Source organism: Hemiscyllium ocellatum, chromosome 1 (genome assembly GCF_020745735.1).
Source record: "Hemiscyllium ocellatum isolate sHemOce1 chromosome 1, sHemOce1.pat.X.cur, whole genome shotgun sequence".
Taxonomy (NCBI): domain Eukaryota; kingdom Metazoa; phylum Chordata; class Chondrichthyes; order Orectolobiformes; family Hemiscylliidae; genus Hemiscyllium; species Hemiscyllium ocellatum.
This window is the reverse complement of record NC_083401.1, coordinates 12,842,115-12,864,469: the sequence shown is the minus strand read 5'-3', so window position 1 is coordinate 12,864,469 and position 22,355 is coordinate 12,842,115. Positions and strand designations below refer to the sequence as shown.

Below are 22,355 nucleotides of genomic sequence, written 5' to 3'. Positions count from 1 at the left end.
GCTGGAGGACCATTGACTGTTCACAGCCAATCAGCTCAACTGAGACAGAGCGCTCTGGCACAAATCATTGGCTTTTTGAAGCAAAACAACCATTACAAAGCAATGTGGGCATGTTTTAAACTTCAAAATGCTGTAACCTAGTTACATTTTATCTCTATTTGTTAGAATATTGTGAGGTCATGTATTTTGGTCAAAAAGACATTGAAACACAAAAGATAATAGACTCTGCAAGAGCAGACTGACCTGGGTGTGTATGTGCATAGATGATTGAAGGTGACAGCACAGATGGAGGGATCAGTTAACAATTCATGCAGTGACTTGGGAATTAATAATAGGGGAACAGAGTACAAGAGCAAGGAGGTGATGTTGGACTTGTACAAGACACCTGTTAGACTTCAGCTGGAATATAGTTCAGGGGTCTACCTTATAGGAAAGGTACAAATGTATTGGAGGAGACAGTGTCGGAATGACTTACTCGAATGATCCCAGGAATCAGAATCTTCAGCTATGAGGATAGATTGCGGAGGTTGGTAGAGGTTGGTACTGTTCTCTTCAGAGAAAAGAAGGATAAGATGAGATTTGACAGACGTTTTCAAAATCATGAGCAAGCTAAATAGAATGGATAAGGAGGAACTGTTCCTGGTCCTGAGGCAACATCGATGCAAAGTCTTTTCCAAAAGGAACAAATGTGACCTCAGAAAAAATGACTTTTTTTCACCAGCAATTAGTTAAGAGTAAGGAATGGTTCACCTGAAAATGTTGTGGAGGCAGGTTCAGTTGAGACATTCAAGAAGTTGTGGGCTGATTATGTGGATAAAAATAACATCCAAAGATATGGGCAAAAGGCAGGAGATTGGAATGAGGTAATGATGCTCATTCGAAGAGCCTGTCCAGATATGATTGGCTGAATGGCCTCTTCTGTACTGTGACTTTCCTTCTAACTCTGTGCCCATCAGTCGGCATGCTGGTAAGTGGCTTCCACTTCCACAAGCTACTGAGGCGCATGACCTTGGAAGGCCATGCAGTGCAAGAAAAGTTACAGGGAGTGTTCTTTATAACTTGTAATGTCGTTGTTATGCCACAGGACATGCCTTTGGTATTAAGTCTCTTAAAGAAGTGAGAGTCTAAGTAGGTTCCTAGAGTGTGAATCTTGCTAATAAAGGAAATGATTGAATTGAATTAAGCATTTAAAATGATCTATTGAGGGTAAAAAAGAATAGAAATCCCTGATAAGACAAGGTGAAGAAGGATGGGAGGGTGCTAGTGTGAAACATAAACACTACAGTGGACCAATGGCCTGTTTTGTCCTGTGTGGTTTAAGCAATTTAATAAAGAAGGAGTGGTTTCATGTTTTGGTGTTCCCTTAATTTTATTTGTAGCCCTTACTGTCAAGCATGGCTTTGAGGGATAGTCTGTAAAACTGCTGCCTGTTTTACGTTGTTCAGAATTTCCCTTTTTGTTGTCATTGTCTCCACACTACCGTCTCCCCCCCATCCCCACCCGATCCCCCCCTTTTGGGTCAGATGTGACAATGGTATGGTTGTTCTAATCCTCTTCTCTATTTTGCTCCCACAGCTGCTGGATCTCTTCATCCAGTGGGATTGGTCAACATACCTAGCTGATTATGGGCAACCCAACTGCAAGTACCTTAGGGTGAATCCAATGACAGCGCTTGCCCTGCTGGACAAGTAAGTGTGTCCCATTGGGGCTTCCAGTTTAGAGGAGGGCAACAGCAAACCTTGTATGGATGAAAGTTGCTGTCGTTGTGTATGGGACAAGGGTACAAATTAGAAGGTTTCAAACTCAATATTTCTGGGCCAATAGGCAAAGAAAAGATGTACGGTCATAGAGACGTACAGCATGGAAACAGACCCTTCGGTCTAACTCGTCCATGCCGACCAGATATCCTAAATTAATCTATGCCCTCCACACCACTCCAAACCCTTCCAATTCATAATACTTTTTACATGTTATAATTGCACCAGCCTCCACCACTTATTCTGCCAGCTCATTTCTGTACATCTTCTGAGTGGCAAAGTTGCACCTTAGATCCCTTTTAAATCTTTCCCCTCTCATCTTAAACCTGTGCCCTCTAGTTTTGGACTCCCCCACCCTAGGGAAAAAAACCTTGTCTATTTACCCTATCCATGCCCCTCATGATTTTATAAACCTCTATAAGATCACCCCTCATCCTCCAACACTCCAAGGAATATAGCCCCAGCCTATTCAGCTTGTCCCTGGCAACATCCTTGTAAATTTTTTTCTGAACTGTCTCAAGTTTCACAATAGCTTTCCTATAGGACAGAGACCAGAATTTAATGCAGTATTCCAAAAGTGGCGAATCAATGTCATGTACAGCCACAACATGACTTCCTAACTGCTATACTCAATGCAATGACCAATAAAGGCAAGCATACCAAACACCTTCTTCACAGGATTTCACCAAAACAGTCATTACAAATCAGTACAGTGATGCCATTTCGTTTTATACAGCACCTCTGACATGCTCAGTCTATTTAGATTATACCTTTGATGCACCCTCTTCTCTCCCTCTGCCTTCCTCTCACTCTACCTCTACCACTCCTCATTGCCCACCCTTAATTGTCCAAAGGATGGGTAAGAATCAGCCACATTGCAGTAGGTCTGGAGTCACATGTAGACCAAACCAGGTCAGGACAGCAGATTACTGAACCAAATGGATTTCTATGACACTTGAAGATGGTTACAGGCCCTCCACTAGGCCGTTTGCTTCCAGATTTTTACTGAATTCAAATTTCAGTATCTGCCATGGGAGAGGGGTGTGAATTTGAACCCATGTCCCCAAAACATGGTTAAATGACCTCCCATTGTTCACTTTGTAAATTCACCATTAACTCATGGGCAAGATAGCAGGCTCAAAGAGGGAAAAAAAACCCTGTGCCAATGTAGTGTCAAACCTTTCAGTGAGAACTGGATGGTACAATGGCTGTAAAATAAGATTGAAACCAGCAGAAATATCATAATGGAGGGGATTTGTCATTTAGCTGTATTTTCAAGAGACCTCGATTTTTTATGATAACTTTTTTATATTACTGCGGCATTGTAGGATCTCTCGAGCGTAAGTATCAACTTCCTACTACTTTCTAGTCAATCTGAAAGCAATCAGGCAAAAACTGTCACTCGGTTTCAGAAATGACGTGAAATTTTCAGCCTACATTATTCCATCTGTGAAAAATCTCCCAACTGACAGTTGTAACTCGTACATCTCCATAACGGCATTTTGTCGAACATATTATATACAAGCCTTGGACCAAGACATTAGTTCAAATTGATGAGTATCAGTGTTATTTTTCTGAATACTGTATTTGTGTTAGCCAGCCAAATCTTTTTTTTCAAGAGCAGGTAATGAAGGATATAAGTGAAGAACTTATTTTAAAATTAGTGTTCCCCCAGATCCTTCTACTGTCCCCATCAAATACTCCTGAGACAGGGATAGCATGGGGTTAGATACAGAATAAAGCTCCCTCTACACTGTCCCCGTCACAAACACTCCCAGGACAGGGACAGCATGGGGTTAGATACAGAGTAAAGCTCCCTCTACACTGTCCCCATCAAACACTGTCAGGACAGGGACAGCATGGGGTTGGACACAGAGTAAAGCTCCCTCTACACTGTCCCCATCAAACAATCTCAGGACAGGGACAGCATGGGGTTAGATACAGACTAAAGCTCTCTCTACACTGTCCCCATCACAAACACTCCCAGGACAGGGACAGCATGGGGTTAGACACAGAGTAAAGCTCTCTCTGCTCTTAAATTGAAAGTAAAGTGCCATTGACATTGTCCCCGTAAAAATCTGCGAGGAGAGGTACAGCACAGAATTAGATACTCTTGTAAACAGAAGGTAAGCATACTTTACTCCTTTCAACTCAAGTAAAGCTCCTTCCACACTGTCCCTATTAAACACTCCAAAGGCAGTTTCAGCATGGGGTTAGATACAGAGCAGAGGTCCCTCTACTCTTTTAAACTTAACTGAGCGCTCTCTCTACACTGTCCTTATTGAACTCTCCCAGACCGGGTCATGTATAAAGTGAAGCTACCTTTACACTGTCCCCATCCAGCATTCACAGGACAGGGACAGCAAAGGGTCAGATGTAAAGTTCCAGCTACACTGTGCCCATCAGATGCTTCCAGCACAGTTACTGCACTTGGTTAGATACAGAGTAAAGCCTCCTCTACTCTTTAAACTAAACTTAAATTTCTCTCTACTTTTTCCCCATCAAACATTCCCAGGACAAGGGACAACACAGTGTTAGATGCAGAGTAAAGCTTCTTCTGCACTGTCCCATCAAACATTCCCAGGACAGAAGGCAGCATGGGGTTCAATATGCATTAAAGCTCTATCTACACCCTTCGTTCTGGCAGCAGCATGTCTCTCCACAAGATGTTCTGCACTAACTCACCAAGACTCACTCAATAGCACCTTCAGCACCTTTCAAACTCACAATTACCACCTAGAAGGAAATTTGTGGGCATTTTCGTGCTGTTGAAGACAGTACTTGGTGAAAACTTGATGGGGAGAAACAGATCTAAAAGGCTGTTATATTCATTTCCTACTGTGTATGGTACATCTAACTTTTTTGAAATATCAGTGACATTCAATAGTGCTTAGAAACACGTGCGGAGTTTGCTCCAAAGCTTTTAAAAGGCTGTTCAAACATTTTCAGATGGAATTGAAGAGCAGTTCCAGGTCACACATGGTGGTAGGAAGATAAACAGGTAGAAGTAAACTCCATGTAGAAAGGAACAGTTAAGCTGTGCTGCTGAAAGGGCAGCTGAATTATATTGAGTCAGTATTTGGGGAGTCATTCAGATGTCAGAAGCAATCCTATAACTCACTAATTAACCTATTTTCTTAATCAATCAGAGGTGTTATTACTCACCTTTGGAGCGGGTGAGACCTAAACCCAGGCCTCCTGATAGAGATAAAGACACTATCACTATTCCACATGAGCTCTCTAACTCAATAATTAATCATTGATTGATTAAGAGATTTCAGGTTCCTGGAGCAGCCCTGGAGGTGTGGGGCTCAGAAAAAGTTGTTTGTCGCTAATAGTTCAGTGAAAGTGAGTGAGAGTGAAGGAGACCCACATGCATTATTTACTTGGTGCTGGTGAGCCAGATTAGACTTCAGGAAACAACCCCAGGTGTGGTACTGGCTTGGTGAAACTCGGGTTTGTGAAAAGTTGGTGTTGTGCCATGAGTAATTGCTGTTTCTAAGAGTCCAGAGGTGTATGATCCTAGGAGAGGAAGATCTCTTTTAACCACATGCTGTAACTCTGTTTTCTTCTAGAATGAAAGACACCAGCAGGAAGAACAATGTCTTTGCACAGTTCCGTAAGAACGAACGTGACAAGCAGAAGCTAATCGATACGGTGGCAAAACAGCTCAGGAGTCTGATCAACAGCATGTCCCACCAACATTGAATCTGCTCCCATCCTTCACTCCTTCCCTTCCTTCTCCCTCCATCCCTCTTAGTTGCACATAATGCTGGATTTTGGACAATGTGCCATGACGACCATGGAAACCGAGACCAGTTCGCCCCCTTTAAGGGGTGACAAGTGTTTTTTTTTATTATTGTTGTTGCTTTTGTTTGTTTACAAACGTGCTGTGGAATGTTGCAAACTGCCTCGCTCGGTATCATGAGGCTGTTGGTGGTAGTGAAGTCCAGCACCACTGCTTGGTATCTTTCCTGCAGACGTGTGTGGCTTTGCCTATCACTTCATGGACATGATGCTCCTTTTGCAAAACAAAAAGCTGTCTCTTATTAGGTCAGAGGGTTTTTTTTTATGGATCAGAGAATTTTGTGCCAAGTGAAAATCTGGTGTGACCAGATCCAATGCGAGACTTTATGACCTATAGAAAATTGGAGGGTTCCCAGAAATTTTGGAGTCTTGATCCTCCACGTGGACTGCACGATGGAATCCTTTCATCAAATCCTCTTCCTTTCTCTCCAGTCCACCACGATTCCAGGCTAACCTGCATCGAGTGAGGCTACACATGTAAGCCTTTATCATTGCCATTTGCCATCCAATTCATTCACTGGTTAACAGATACAACTTGGAACAACAGTCTTTCCATCCAGATACCTTGCACTGATTGCTGAGCACTTGTCACAACCTCACATTCAGGAGCCAGTGCACTTGGAAAGGAGGCCTTGTTATTGTCAAAAAAATAATTAGCCCACTTTCTTTTGCTCACACTGCCTACTTTTCTAGTTTAAAACTGCAAGTGCTGGCGATATTTTTAAAGGGAATGGCGAGGCCAGCAGAGCAATATTACCAGAGACACAGTTAAGTGACAGAGAGTGCAGGTGAGAGGGATTGCTTGGCGGTTGGTTAGCTCAGTTGGTTGTCAGGCTGGCTAGTTTACAGTGCAGAGTGATGCCAACAGCGCAGATTCAATTCCTACGCCAGCTAAGGTTACCACAGTGGGTGCACCTTTTCAAACTCTCCCCTCACCTCAGGCTTCAGTTAAATTCACCACCAGTCATCCTCTCAAATGAGAGAGAAGTCTTTTGGGGCTTTGGCACCTTTACTAAGTTTTACTGAGTGACTGTGAGGGAGCTGGATTAACAACAGTAGATACATTCGCAGTATTGTACAGAACGGAAACAGACCCTTCGATTCAACTTGTCCACGCTGAACAGATGACCGAAATTAATCTAGGCCCATTTGCCAGCGTTTGGCCCATTTCCTTCTAAATGCTTCCCATTCATATACCCATCCAGATGCCTTTTAAATGTTGTAATTGTACCAGCCTCCACCATGTCCTCTGGCAGCTCATTCCACACTCACACTACCCTCTGCATGAAAAGGTTGCCTCTTATGCCCCTTTTATATCTTGCCCCTCTCGCTTTAAACCTATGCCCCCTAGGTTTGAGCTCCCTCAACCGAGTGAAAAGACCTTGATTATTCACCCTATCAAGCACACTTGTATAGAGAATCAGAAAGCTCCTCAGTATTTGTCCAGTCAGGTCTACTGTTTCCATTATCCATGTCCATCATGATTTAATAAGGTCACTCCTCAGCCTCCGATGCTCCAGGGAACATATCCCCAACCTATTCAGCCTCTCCCTATAGCTCAAACCCTCCAACCCTGGCAACATCCTTGTAAATCTTTTCTGAACCCTTTGAAGTTTCATAATATCTTTTCTACAGCAGGGATACCAGAAGTAAATGCAGTATTCCAAAAAATGGCCTAACCAATGTACAGCTACAGCATGACCTCCCAACTCCTATACTCTATGCACTGACCAACAAAGGTAAACATACCAAATGTATTCTTCACTACGCTGTCTATCTGCCACAACACTTCAAGGAACTATGAATGATCACCCCACTTGGCTAACACTCCCCAGGACCTTACCATGAGTCGTGCCCTGATTTGACTTACTAAAATGCGGAACCTCATATTTACCTGAACCAGCTATATAAGTCAATGGCACAGGGGACTGGATAAGGAAACTCATCACATCTCAGTATCCATCATGCACAAACAGATCTATGCATGTAGAGACCAGATCTAGCTGGGTTCAGATGAAGTTTATTCGGTCTGATGTCTCAAAAACCTTGTGTTTTCCCTGTCACAAAAACAAGCACACTTGTATAGAGAATCAGAAAGCTCCTCAGTATTTGTCCAGTCAGGTCTACAGTTTCCATTATCTTATTGCCATCTCTTTAAACAGAGCCAAATGGAAGAATGCCCCCCTGGAATGGACAGACCAGCTGCCAACAGCTCAGTACCAAGCTCAGCTCTGTGGCCTCATTGACATTTATGCCGAGCAACCTGACTTAGACATCTTCACCAGTTTGTCCCTCCAAGTGGATAAATTAGGAACTTGCTGATGAATGTTAAAGTGGGAAGAGTTGCACAGGAGGGAGTTGTCTTAACATCAGTACACTCACTCTACTTGAACTAAATCTCATTGCAGGATCTGTCTTTCATTAGGATGAGAGATTTTCACAGTCTTTCAGTGAACATTGTAATTGTTCAACTTTAACAGTAGCAGATGGAATGCCTTCTTTTGCAATCACCGACTGTTGATGTTTAAGGCGCAGTCAGGTGTACAGGCCCAGCATGGGTTGAGATGCAAAAGTCTTTTGCATATTTCAGCTGTAAAATGAAGAGAGTACCCACTACTGCTGTAGTGTGATAGTTTTCCTTCTGCCAACCCAGCCAAGCACCGTAACCTACAAGGATTTGGAGGGCCAGTGTAGAGGACCTATTAGAGGAGCTCACAGTTACTTCAAGAAAAGAAGAGCAATGGCTCCCGATAGCTAGGTTTGGTGTTTGAGGTTGAAAGGACAACTTACATATATTGGATCATTCCTGAAACACTCCTAATGTTCAAACAAGAATGTGAAACATTGTACAGCAGAGTAGCACTTTTACTCCAAGGATATCTACTTTCCAGGGGTAACAGATGTTGTGTTTGTCCTCACCACTTCCAACCCCACCTCTCTGCCTCACCAGCGGATCTTGCCCAGAGCTCCAGTTGAGTTGCACTCTCTTTGACCTCCTCACCATCAGTTTAGTTGGGAAGAGTTCAACTAGCTTCCTGACTCATTGCATCCTATGACCCCCTTTGCTTCTGCCTGTGAACTGTGCACGGTTGAGATTTAGATGCGATGCCCCCACCTCTCGATATTCTGTTTGTGGCCTCGCGGTGTGGACAACCTGGGGTTAAGGTCATCTTGCTTCACAGAACTGGACCCCAAACAAGTATCAACACCTTCAGGAGAGATGAGATGATGACTGAGACATGTACTCCCTGGTCCTAGGACAGTTTTGTTTTACTATCAGTAATAATGTTACTGACTCTGAAGGGATTCTCATTCCTGTTTTTTAGTGTTTCCTTCATCAGGGTTACCAGCCTGGTCGAATGATGGTTAATCTGAAACTTCTTAAAGAACCACGATGACCTCTTTCTTCCCACTGTGAGCAGCATCAGATACTCATTTATACTAACAAGATAAACAGGAAAAACTACTGTAATCTATAAATGTTAAAAATTGGAGGGTTTAGTGGAACAGAAAGCCATGGATTTGCATAGTCAACATCTGTTAGAGGCAAGGTTAATGACTGACCAGGTGGAATCTGATTAAGGCCTGATTAGAACAATAACTTACCCTTATATAACATCTTTCATGTAGCACAGCTTTACCATGAAGCTTCACTGGGACATTTACATAAAAGTTGGCACTGAACCACGTAGGGTGATATTAAAGCAGATCAGTAAAAGACTGATCATTGAGACATTTTAAGTAGTGTCTTTAAGAAGGGAAGAGAGGTGGGAAAGGTTTAAGGAGGATTTTGGAACGTGTAACCTTGAAGCACGGCACTCGGTTAACTTCAAGGAGCTCAGGCCAAAATTGGAAGGAGTGCACATGTGTGAGAGATGGTTGTAGGAGATGATAGACATGGGAAAATCTGTTATTCTCGGAATTGAAAACACTCTGTGTGCCGTTTAATCAAGAAATGTGCGTCAGCGAGCACAATATGATGTCTGAACAGTACTCATCGTAAGTTAGAACACCGACACCGAGTTTTGGATGGTCTCAGGATAGAATATGGAAGGCCAGCCATATTGCATTGGAAATGTCAACATCAGCAATGATCAAGCGTGGGTGGACTTTTTGGAGAAGATCATCTGAAGTAACGATGAAGCTGAATACAGTGGGCTGAATGGCCACCCTATGTGTTGCATAGGTGGAAATAGGTAATTTTACTGATGGCATGGAGGTGTGGAGCCTCATCTTGTCAACAGTGATACAAAGTTTGCAAATGATCTGATTCGGGTTGAAAAGATGAGGGAAAGAAATGTGAGTCTGTAGCTAGAAAATGGAATTTAAGCTGACACAAGAGACAACAGAGTCAGTCTTCCCAATAAATGGAGGAAATTTCTGATTATCCACTGCTGGATGTTGTACACACAGTTTAGACATGGTTGAGAGACCATGGGTGAAGTAGAGCTGAGTAATCTATATTTGTGTTTTCAACTGATGTCACCAAATGGCAGCAGGAGCCCAGGATCTATTCCTGGTATCACTAGAATAATGGTGTGGAAGGAGAAAGAGAAGCCACCACAGGGGTATATCTATGGAGTACGACTGGACAATTAAGAACGGAACTAAGTGAATGGGAACCATAGTGAGGAGATATTGAAAGACAAGGTGTGATTAACTATGTTAAAAGCCCAAATGGTTGAGAAGAACAGTGTGGGATAGTTAAGATCAAAAACAGAAATTGCCGGAGAAACTCAGCAGGTCTGGCAGCTTCTGTGGAGAGAAAGCAGGGTCAACGTTTCAGTTGCAGTGACCCTTCTTCAGAAAGACAAGACAAGAACCCCGTTCAGAAGAATGATCTCTGGACCCGAGACATTGGCTCTACTTTCTTTCCACAGATATCACCAGATCTGCTGAGTGTCTCCACCTATTTCTGTTTTGGTTTCAGAATTCCAGCATCAACGGGTCTTTGTCTTTTTGTGGGATGGTTTAGTTTTGTCACAGTTAGGTATTAATTTGTTCTTTCTGATAAGAGCAATTTCAGTACTGTAGCGGGGGTGGAAACCTGATCAGACTGGTTCACAGGAATCATTCAAGGAAAGCTGGGTGTAAATTTTGGGGCAATAGTATTCTGAAGGGCTTTGGAGAGAATATTGAGCTGGCCTGGTAATTTGCAAGTATAGGTGAGTCGTGGACATTTTGGAGAAAATGAATGTTGACAGCAGATTTTAAGGAGGGGTTTAACATCTGAGGGAAGACTGTTAAAACTGTGAACAGCATTGGAAAGAATGGAGAATGTAAATTAAATCTCACAAGTCTATTTGCCTTTTCACTTTTCAATCAAGTTGTTCATCATAATCACTCCAAATCACTAATCACCATATCCCTCAACTCCATCCCACTATTTATCTGAATCTGCTGTTCACTATCTTTGCTGAAAAATGTGTTGCTGGAAAAGCGCAGCAGGTCAGGCAGCATCCAAGGAGAAGAAGAATCGATGTTTTGGGCATAAGCCCTTCTTCGTCAACTCTCCTGCTCCTTGGATGCTGCCTGACCTGCTGCGCTTTTCCAGCAACACATCTTTCAGCTCTGATCTCCCGCATCTGCAGTCCTCATTTTCTCCTAGTTCACTATCTTTCTCAGTCTCAGTATATCTCCAATCATCACCATACCTTCCTCAGTACATTTTTCAATCTCTCCTGACTACAAATCTCAATCTGTCATCACCATTTCTCTCAACAACTCTCTTCATATTCTTCAACTTCTCCTCGCCTCTCTCAAACTCTTTCTGTCCAATCCCTGAATCTCTTCATCATCATAACCTTTCACTGCATCTCATCATGTACCATATCCCTTCGAAGACACGCACAAATAAATCTCTCTCTAGTTCCACAGCCCACTTCAGCAGAAACTGGTTCCTTGGGTTGTTACTTTGGATGAACAGCTTCTCACTTCCTTCCCTTCTTCACCCTGATGTAATTTTTACAACCTCTCAACTGAAATGGAATTCTTAATGAAACAGATTGTCTTTCGATTGACTTTGTGATCTTTCCAATTCTCAGTTGAATTCTCTTTCTTACAAAAGAATGCAGAGCAAGAAGCTGACTATAGACGGTGATTGGCTGGCTGTATGCTTCAAGATCTTTCTGTTTTAACATTCACATGCACAAACACTTTGAGTAAATTACGTCGCGCTGAAAGACTGCCCGTTTTATCGCTCTTTTCAATGGGCATGCTCAACCCTGCACTAAGGGGATTGGGTGGGGAATGAGGGATAGCACAGCCATAACTGCTTTTTTTTTATTAATATGTTATTAAAAGGGAATATCTAAACACATACAGAATGTATAAATTAGAGTCTCTTGGTGAATACAGCTTACAGTATCCTAAGCCACTACATAAAGAAGAATACTTGATTTTCAGAGTCAGTGTTGGATTTACTGGAGGTTTGTACACTGACTGTATAATCATTGTATTACTTGGTGTCATGTTTTACTTAGGCATTCCTGGTGTTCAGCCTTTCATTGGGCTGCTAGGTGGCTACTTTCTGGGGTTTTTTATCCTTCAGATGTTCTATTTGTTGGAAATTGCACAGGTTTTTTTTGCACAGATGTGGAATTTACAAAAGAGAAATGAACAAATGAGGAGGAATTGATTTCTTTGCTTATTACCCATTTGCAAGGTGCAAATTATCATGGGAAAGACTTGCTCCTCTCAGTATACAGTACCAAGGGTTGACCAAAATAAAAATGCTTAAGTGACCAACTCTCTCACTGCTATTGCTTTCCACATGTCTCAGTCTTTCAAAACAGCTTTTCACCAGCAACAAAGGGCAATCAATGCCTCAAGAACATTATCCTCCTGATTCAACACAGTATGGTAACCCAACGATTGTGTTGTTGCCTGTAAGTCGAATAGTGTGAGTTCAGGTCCCACACCAGGCTGAAACTACAGTGCTATACTGAGGGAGTGCACCACTGTCAGAGCTCTCTCCTTTCAACTGAGATGTTAAATTAAGAGACCCCTATTTGCCCTCTCAGGTGGACATATAAAGTACTTGATACTGAACAGAGTCCCCATGATATCCTGTCCAATATTTATCTCCTGACAAACATCACTAGAGAGACTATCTTCTGATTATTGAATTATCGTTTGTAGGAACTTAAATGTGCATACATTCACTGCCACATTTCCTGCAATACAACACTGCCTAACTTCTAAAAGCGCTTCACTGATTCTCAAAACTTGAGGACAATTTAAAATAATGAAAGGTACTAAAATGCTACTCTGACATTGTAAATTCAATAAATCAGTTAAGTTGGGGACTGGAGCAGAAAGATTTATGATGAAAGCTTAAACACCTCCTTTAATTTTTATTGAGTGCTTTTGTTCTTTGATAAAATTCATAGAATGTGCAAACGTACAGTCCTCCCATCACATCAGCTCACAGTTTCTCAAATGAATCTACTCTTGGCCTCATCTGAACCTACTGGCAATCTGCTGCTGCTGTTGATCAGATTCTAGAGAGAGAACAGTAATCCTGGAAAGTTTGTTTGATTTCTCCCTTAACTTACCCATTTAATCTACACAGCAGTGTCAACCGACAAGATGAAGTCTCAAACAAGTGTTTATCTTGCTTCTCATGAGCTTGGGAAAGTTATAAATGTTGTGTGTGTGTTTGAAGAGGGACCTGTGAAGACCGGAAAATGGCGATCCCACTGTAGGAAAGGGTCTAGTTTCTGAAAAACAATCTTTTAACCTATTGGCCAGGAGTGGAATCATGTGATGAGTGTTTGAAATTCAAACAAAGCTCATCATTTGGAAACTATGAAAGCTGCTAGGTTATCATTTCAATTATTACAGCAAAGAAGGAGGCAGTTCACACTATTGAGTTTATACTGACTACTAAAGGAGCAGCTGCAAATGTGTTGCTGGTCAAAGCACAGCAGGTTAGGCAGCATCTCAGGAATAGAGAATTCGACGTTTCGAGCATAAGCCCTTCATCAGGAATTCCTGATGAAGGGCTTATGCTCGAAACGTCGAATTCTCTATTCCTGAGATGCTGCCTAACCTGCTGTGCTTTGACCAGCAACACATTTGCAGCTGTGATCTCCAGCATCTGCAGACCTCATTTTTTACTAAAGGAGCACCTCAGCTAATTCACTCAGTGAATTCTTACCCTCATAATCCTAGATTTTAGTTTTTTTTTAACTTTTCACGTACTTGGCCAACTACCTTTTGAAAACCATGATGAAATCATTTTTGTTTGTGTATAAGATGTGGCATCACTAGTAAATTTCTCCATCTGTAATTGCCTTTGAGAAACAGTAACGCACTATATTTCTTGAACCATTGCAACCCACATTGTGCAGGTACACATGCAGTGCTATTAGGGAAGCAGTTCTAAGTTTGTAATTCAATGACAGGGAAGGAGTGGTGAGAGCTGAAAATGTGTTGCTGGAAAAGCGCAGCAGGTCCGGCAGCATCCAAGGAACGGAGATTCGACGTTTCGGGCATTCCAGCATCTGCAGACCTCACTTTCTCCTCCAAGGAGTGGTGAGACACTTCCAAGTCAGAGTTGTGTGTGCCTTGGTGGGAAACCTGTTGAGGTGGTTTTTCTCATGCATGTGTAGCCCTTTTATTTCGAGGTGTTGGAGGTCTGCAAGTTTGGAAGGTACTGCCTGAAGCATTACTACAATGCATCTTGTAGATAGTACACAATCAAGCCACAAGATGCCAGTGGTGGAGGGAGTGAATGTGAAGAATAGGGAAATTAAACAGCAGCAAGAGGGGAAATGATCAAACAGGCTTCAAATTAGTTCTGCTGACCTTTGTCCGACTTAATCCATAAGGAATTTTCTTCCGATTAGTGAAAAAGTGGATTTGTTGCTTAAGAGGTCAACTGCAGGTTACAGGGAAGGCAACATAAAAAGGAAGTGGTATAGGAATAAGACAGCTTACACCTGTGTGAAACTCAGCCTGACCTGTTCCGTTTACTGATATTCATTATTTGCTAAGTGGACATTCCCCCACTTACCCCCTTTTTCAACCCGAAGCAACAAGTCCATTCAGTGTATAGGAAGCTTCCATCCCTTCCCAGCAATTTGTGGAGGAGGTTGAGTGTATTTAGAGTTCAGTGGAGTGTATGCGATAGCTGAAACTTCAGGAATGTGCTTACCTGGGATGGCAGGTAACTAATGGGGAGGTCCAGACCACATGGTCCATCAGGGAAACCTCGTATGTTTATGCTTCCCAAAATATCAAGATTAGTCAAACAATACAACACTGGAAGATGCCACCTAGATGCTTGGACAACTGAAAATAATTATTGTTAAGCATTTTTGATGAAAAATTCAGCACAGAAGAAGTTTCTTCAGCTCCTCGTCCTTTTTGAGAGAAAGTGAAGTCTGCAGATCCTGGAGATCAGAGTTGAGAGTGTTTTGCTGGAAAAGCACAACAGGTCAACCAGCACTCAAAGAGCAGGAAAATTGACATTTTGAGCCAGAGCCCTTTATCAGGATGAAGGGCTTTGGCCCGATAACGTCAATTTTCCTGTTCCTTGGATGCTGCCTGATCTGCTGTGCTTTTCCAGCAACACACTCTCAACTCCTCATCCCTTTTGGTGTTTGAAAGCTGTCCAATTAGTGCCACTCCTCTTAATCTTTCCCTTTAACCCAATTTTATCCTTTTTAAATCATTATCCAATTCCTTTTTAATAGTTACAATTGAACCTCCTTCTGCACAATTTCAGGAAGCATACATTACTTGGTCAGTAATTCTGAAACTGAGAACCTGAGTTCAGATCTCACTGTGGCAACTGAAAAAGTCTGAATGAGCTATGGGATTATTGCAAAATCCCAACTGGTTATTTAATGCCTTTTAGCAAAGGAAGACTGTCATCTGTATATAATTCCAGTAGCACACAATGTCGTTGATTCTTAACTGAAATGGCAGAGCAAGCCACTCAGTTGTATAATGACTTTCATAGAAGAATGAGGCATGGACAGTGAAGATCGATTTAGTCAGCAGTATCCACATTGCAATCTGAAATCATCTATTTAACCCCACGTGCCCACCTGTGTCCCAAATCCCTTCATACTTTTGGTTAACAGTGTCCTATCGATGTCAGATTTGCAGTTAACAATTGTGCTCATCCTAATTGCCATTAGCAGAAGAGTTCCAAATATTTACCACACTTTTTTGCAGAATTTTATTTTCCTGAGATGGCCAGCATTAATGTTTGTCCTGAAGCCTTCGATCCCTCATCCAACAGAAATACTTTTTATTTACCTCATCTGTTCCCCTTGATATTCAGAAAACGTCAATCAAATCGCCCCTTAATAAAGTCCAGGGTTTGCAATCATTTGTTTATTTCTTCTTGTACTTTAACTGTATGGGTTACAGCAACCTCTTTAATTCATGCGTTGCCATTCTGGTTTTGCTACCTAAGTGGATATCTTCATATTTCAATGATCTGTGTAGTTAGACGTTAAAATCAGGGATGTTAAACAAAAAAGATAAGTTAGATGAGTGCAGACATCTTGAAGTGTATGGAGTTAAGAGAGATTTGTTGAAGATAACCTATACTTTGGGAGTCAAAGTTGGTTTTCTCTGTTCAGCTGAATGTTTTTAATAACCCTGAACTTAACTATGAACTCTGGTAATTTGACTTCAACACATGTGAAACTAACTGGCCTGTTGTTTCCTGCTTCTATTTTTCATTTTTACTTGAATAACAAACTGATTTGAACAATTTTCTAATCGGGAGAAACAGTTCCTGAGTTGCTATTCAATATTGTCATGGCCGATCATCCAACTCAGCACCCTATTCCCACATTCCCACCCATATCCTTTGATCCCTTTAGCCCTAAGAACTATATATAACTCCTTTTTAAGAATGTTCAATGTTTTGGCTTTCTGTGGCAGAGAATTCCACAAGCTCACCACTGTCTGGGTGAAGAAATTTCACCTCATCTCAGTCCAAAATGGCCTACTCTGTATCCTTAGACGGTGACCCCAGGTCGTTAGGAATATTCTTCCTGTGTTTAGCCGGTCTCATCTTTTTGTAATTTTACAGTTTTCTATGAGATCCTTCTCATCCTTCTTAAGTCCAGTGCATACAGTCTTCACTGATCCAGTCTCACTTCATATGTCAGTCCTGCTGTTCCAGTCTGGTAAATCTTTATTGCACTTCCTCAGAATAAGGAAACCAAAACTGCACACATTATTCCATGTTTGTCACCGCAAGGCCCTGTACAATTGCAGCAAGACATCCCTGCTCCTATAATCAAGATTAGAGTGGTGCTGGAAAAGCACAGCAGACCAGGCAGCATCTGAGGAGCAGGAGCCCTTCATCAGGAATGTTTGGCTTCTATATTCGAATCCCCTCGCTATGAAGGCCAACATACCATTTGCCTTCTTCACTGCCTGCTGGATCTGCATGCTTATATTCAGCAACTGGTGTGCAAGGACAACCAGGCCTCATTGCATCTTCCCCATTTCCCAATTTATCACCATTCAGACAATCATGTGCATATAGAAGGAGGCAGGTTTCCTTCTCTGAAGGACAGGAGTGAACTAGATGAATCTTTATGACAATATATAAAGAATCAGGTGATCTGGGTTCCCCCCACAGTCCAAAGATGTGCAGGTTAGATGGACCGGCAATGCTAAATTGCCCATGGTATCTAGGGGTGTGCAGGCTAGGTGGATTATCAATGGGAAATGCAGGGTAGGCGGTGGGTCTGGATGGGATGCTCATCATAGCCTCATTATGGACTCAATGGGCCAAATGGCCTGCTTCCACACTGTAGAGATTCTTTGACTCTATATGGTAGCCACCATTACTGAAGCAAGATCTATGTTCCATTTTTATTTATTTATATTGCACCGGAAGCCCTGGCGGAATTTGAACTCAATATTGAACCCTGTGTCGTGTCACAGTGTACGCAAAAAGATTTGGTTTTCTACCATTCATTTTCTCTCTTTCCATCATTTTAACTCCAAGTTATTCAGTAATAACTTAGGAGCTAATCGGCATGACATCTTGGACCGAAGGGCCTGTTCTGCGCTGTACTTTTCTATGTTCTATTCTGCATGAGTGACCCTCAGAAGACAATCTGACCATAACTTTATCACAGTCTAGACAGAGTCATAAAGTCATTCAACATGTAAACAGACTCTTTGAGATCCAACCCATCCATGCCAACAAAGTTTCCCAAAATAAACCAGTTCCATTTGCCCACGTTTGGTCTATATCCCTCTAAACCTTTCCTATCTATGGACCTGTTCAAATGTTGTAACTGTACCTGTATCTACCAATTCCCCTGGCAGTACATTCCACATACACACCAGCCTCTGTGTGAGAACATTGCCCCTCAGCTCCCTTTTAACTCTTTCTCCTCTCACTTTAAACCTATGCCGTCTAGTTTTGACCTCCCCCAGCCCAGGGAAAGGATCTTGGTATTCACCTTATCTATGCCCCTCATGATTTTATAAATCTCCATATGGTCACCTCTCAGTCTCCTACACTCCAGGGAAAAATGATCCAGCCACTCACTGTAACTCAAACCCCCAAGTCCTGGCAACATCCTTACAAATCTTTTCTGCACTTTTTCCAATTTAATAATATTATTCCAATTGCAGGAAACAGGAGGAGTTCAGAAGTTAATTTTTCTGTGATGATAGGCCCTGTCTGCCCTCTCAATTATTGTCAAAGGTCCCACTGCATTGGTTCAGAGAAGAGCAAGGGAATAGGTACATGGGAGCCCCACTATCTAGATGCTCCCCTCCAAGCCATTCACCATCCTGATTTGGAAATATGTCGGTGTTCCTTCAGGGTGGCTTGGTCAAAGTCCTGGAATTCCCTCCGTAAGGTTCAACATGTGGACTGTAATGGTTCACAGAGGTGGCTCAACAACACCTTCCAAAGGGCAACTAGGGACAGGCAATAAGTGCTGGTCTTGCCAGCAATGCCTACATCTTGTAAATTAATATTAGAGATAAGACTTCCCTTTGATCTGGTAGTGTTCAGCTTTGGACTCATCACGTCTCTCCAACTCCGTGTTATTCATTCCCAAGTCCTCAGAACCATTCAGCAACTTGTCTTATTCAGTTTTATTACGACCTTTTAGTTTCTAAACTCAAGTCTGACATCAATTAGTTGCTTCTTCCTAATTTTTCTTGCTTTCTCCCCCATTCATTTGACCCTTTACTGTGAACCTTATCCTTCAATCATAGGCCTCAGGTCTCTACAAATAGTGCCAGACCATCATTGGGGGTCATGACCTTTACCAGAGGTTATAACATTTCACCTAACCTTCTGAATTTAACAAAAGGCTTTTTTTTGTGCTCGTGACAGGTGAATTGTAGAGGTATTTAAAACTGTTTTCAACTTCCATTTCTCCAGCATCATCTGCACTAAATTATTTTGTTCTGAACAGGACAGAGATTCTCCTTAAATAAGCGTTCTCCTGTTGCAAGGATTTGCGAAGAATTTATTTCCATCAAATGTGTGTTATTAATGTGGATTGAAGTACATTAGCCGCTTTCAGGAGCAAAGCACCTTAGTGTCAGGGTCTCATTAGTGCAGAATGACCTAAATATGAGGCAGAAAGAACTCCCAGTCCTATTTCTGGACAAAGCCATTAACTCTGACAGAGCTCAGAGCTCCCAGGTCTTTGGACAGTCAGTCTAAAGAGGAACCTCACTTCAGAATATCCTAAACAGTGCACGCTAAAACAGTTAAAACCCGATATCAGAGTTGAGAGTGTGGTGCTAGAAAAGCACAGCAGGTCAGGCAGCATCTGAGGAACAGGAGAATCGATGTTTCGGGCATAAGCCCTTCACCAGGAATCTGGACAAAAAAGCTGAATTCCAGAGTCATGGAGATCAATGTCACAGAAAAAAGCTCTTCAGCCCATCCTGTCCACACCAGTCAAAAATAACCACCTAACTAATCTAATTCCATTTTTCAGCACTTGGCCCATAGACTTGTATACTAATTTAAATACATCCACACTGTGATAAGGGTTTCTGCCTCTCTCACCCTTACAGGCAGTGAGTTTTAAATTTCCCTCTGGGTGAATACATTTTTCCTCACATCCCCTCAAAACCTTCTACCCCTTACCTTAGATCTACGCATCCAGTCATTGATTCTCCCCATCAAGGGGAAAAGTTTTTCTCTGTCTACCCTATCATTGTCTCTCAGAATTCTATACATCTCAACCATTCCCCCCCCCCCAAACTCCTCTATCCTAAGGGAAACAACCGCAGTCGGCCTAATCTCTCTCTCTTCGTAACCTAAACATTCCAGCCTAAGTAACATCCTGGTAAGCCTCCTCTGCGCCGTCTCTAGTACAATCACATCGCTCCTGTAGTTGAGGTGAGGTGAAAGTCATTGCTGTTCGCATCAAGACTGCATTTTCCTGAGAGTGACATCAAGGAGCAACAGGGAGAAAGTGAGAACTGCAGATGCTGGAGACCAGAGTTGAAAAGTGTGGTGCTGATGAAGGGCTTATGCCCGAACCGTCGATTCTCCTGCTCCTCGGATGCTGCCTGGCCTGCTGCGCTTTTCCAGCACCACATTTTTTCAAATCAAGGAGCAATAGTAAAATGAGTCAATGGAGGCAAAATAATTTGATGCTGGAAATCTGAAACAAAAGCAGAGAATGCTGGAGAAACTCAGCAGGTACATAGAGATGTACAGCACAGAAACAGACCCTTCAGTCCAACTCGTCCATGCCGACCAGATATCCTAACCTAACGACTTGCCACCACTTGACCCATATCCCTCTAAACCCTTGCTATTCATATACCCATGCAGATGCCTTTTAAATGTAATTGTACCAGCCTCCACCACTTCCTCTGGCAGCTCATTCCATACACGTACCACCCTCTGTGCGAAAAGGCTGCCCCTTAGGTCCCTTTTAAATTTTTCCCTTCTCACCCTAAACCAATGACCTCCAGTGTTGAACCCCCACCCTAGGGAAATGACCTGATCCAATTACCTTATCCATGCCCCCATGATTTTATAAACCTCTATAAGGTCACCCTCAGCCTCAGCTGCTGCAGGGAAAACAGCCCCAGCCTGTTCAGCCTCTCCCTATAGCTCAAATCCTCCAATCCTGGCAACATCCTCCTAAACCTTTTCTGAACCGTTACAAGTGTCACAACATCATTTTGATAGGAGTGAGACCAGAATTGCACGCAATATTCCAAAGTGACCTAACCAATGTCCTGTACAGCTGCAACATAACCTCCCAACTCCTACACTGTCTCTATCCAAAAAAGGAAAGCATACCAAATGCCTTCTTCACTGTTTTATCTACCTGTGACTCCACTTTCAAGGAGCTATGAAACTGCACTCCAAGGTATTTTTGTTCTTTGCTCTGATTTGCTTTGCTAAAATGTAGCACCTCTTATTTATCTAAATTCAACATGCTACTCATCAGCCCATTGGCCCATCTGATCAAGATCCCGTTGTACTCTGACAGCATCTGTGGAGAGAGAAACAGAATTGACATTTCAAGTCCAGTATAACTGTTCTCTAGAACTTCAGAAAATTTCAAAGCTATGGACCCCTGGCTCTGGAATATAGCACTGTTACTTCAGTGTCTTTGGGTCAAAATCCTGGAATTTCCTCCCTAATGGCATTTTGAGTCTGTATACCGCACGTGAACTGCAAATCACCATTATCTCTATGTGTGAGTGTGCCTTACCCTTTCTGTATATGGGTGAACTGGCCCTCTGTGTATATACCTGATCCTCAGTGTATCACTGAGTGTGTACATGAAACTGTGTGTGTGCATGTGTCTGTATGTGTGTGTGTGCACCTGTCTGTCTCTGTGTATGAGTGCACCTGACTGTCTCTCTTTTTACATGCATACCTGACCCTCTGTCTAAGTGTATAGGTACCTGATCCTATGTGTGTGGTACTGATCCTGTGTATGTTTTGCTATCCCTGTTTTTCCTGTTACCTCTGGTGATATGTCAGGATGGGAGTTTTGGGTGAAGGGTGCGACAGATGACGATGTAGTTTAAATGTGAGAAGCAATAGTTAGTGTGAGGTGTGACATGCCTCAATGAGATGGTGATTTCAATGACCACTTTCACTCCTGTGTATGTGTTCTGGTCTGTCTGTGATTCTGCCTACCTGTCTATCTCTTTGTGGATGCCTGTCTGTGTGTGTGTCTCTCTCTCTCTCTCTCGCTCTCTCTCTCTCCCTCTCTGTGCCTGACTTATTCCAGCCACCTCAGCATCATCGTGTGTGATTTAACCATGCGTCCAACATAAGGATATTGAGGGAAAGCTGGGGAGACAGTGAATTGCTGGACAGATGCTGGTGAAAGGCTGTAATGAAGATAAATGACTCTCAGTTGTACTGGTCCTGGTAATTGATGTGCTTGGGGTTAAAGGCTGAGACATCATGCTCATTTAACACTCTATCACGCCGTCTCCTAGAAGTCAGCTTGAAAGAGCTGCTACTTCCCATCCAGACACCTAGCCTCATTCTACTGTGATCTGTCATCCATCAGGGCTCCTTTATAGATGGAAATTGAAACCAAGTTTTTTTTTCAGAAAGGACACTAGACAAGTGTTGAAATAACACAAGGGAGTTGGAACAAGTGCAATAAAGGCAGGTCCCAGCTCCTCCCCTCTCCACCCCCTTGCCACCACTCTGCTGTCTCAGGGACACTGATGGATTGAGGGATGTGATTCACTTCCCGTTAACTGTTCCTCCCTCTCTGGCTCACACTGGAGCTAATGTTTCCTACATACTCAATATGTTACTGACAGCAAAGGGAAAAC

At 42.5% G+C, this 22,355-nt stretch overlaps 1 protein-coding gene across 1 annotated transcript in view; it reads left to right on the top strand.

The window, feature by feature from the left end:
- The window catches only part of LOC132823008 (exocyst complex component 6B), a 649,049-nt gene extending 638,056 nt beyond the window's left edge, over positions 1–10,993 (top strand). Inside the window, exons 21-22 of the mRNA XM_060836576.1 lie at positions 1,576–1,688; positions 5,333–10,993. Of these exons, the coding sequence (XP_060692559.1) occupies positions 1,576–1,688; positions 5,333–5,465 (246 nt within the window). The 3' untranslated portion in view covers positions 5,466–10,993. The remainder of the gene's footprint in view (positions 1–1,575; positions 1,689–5,332) is intronic.
- The last annotated feature ends 11,362 nt before the right edge of the window (positions 10,994–22,355 follow it).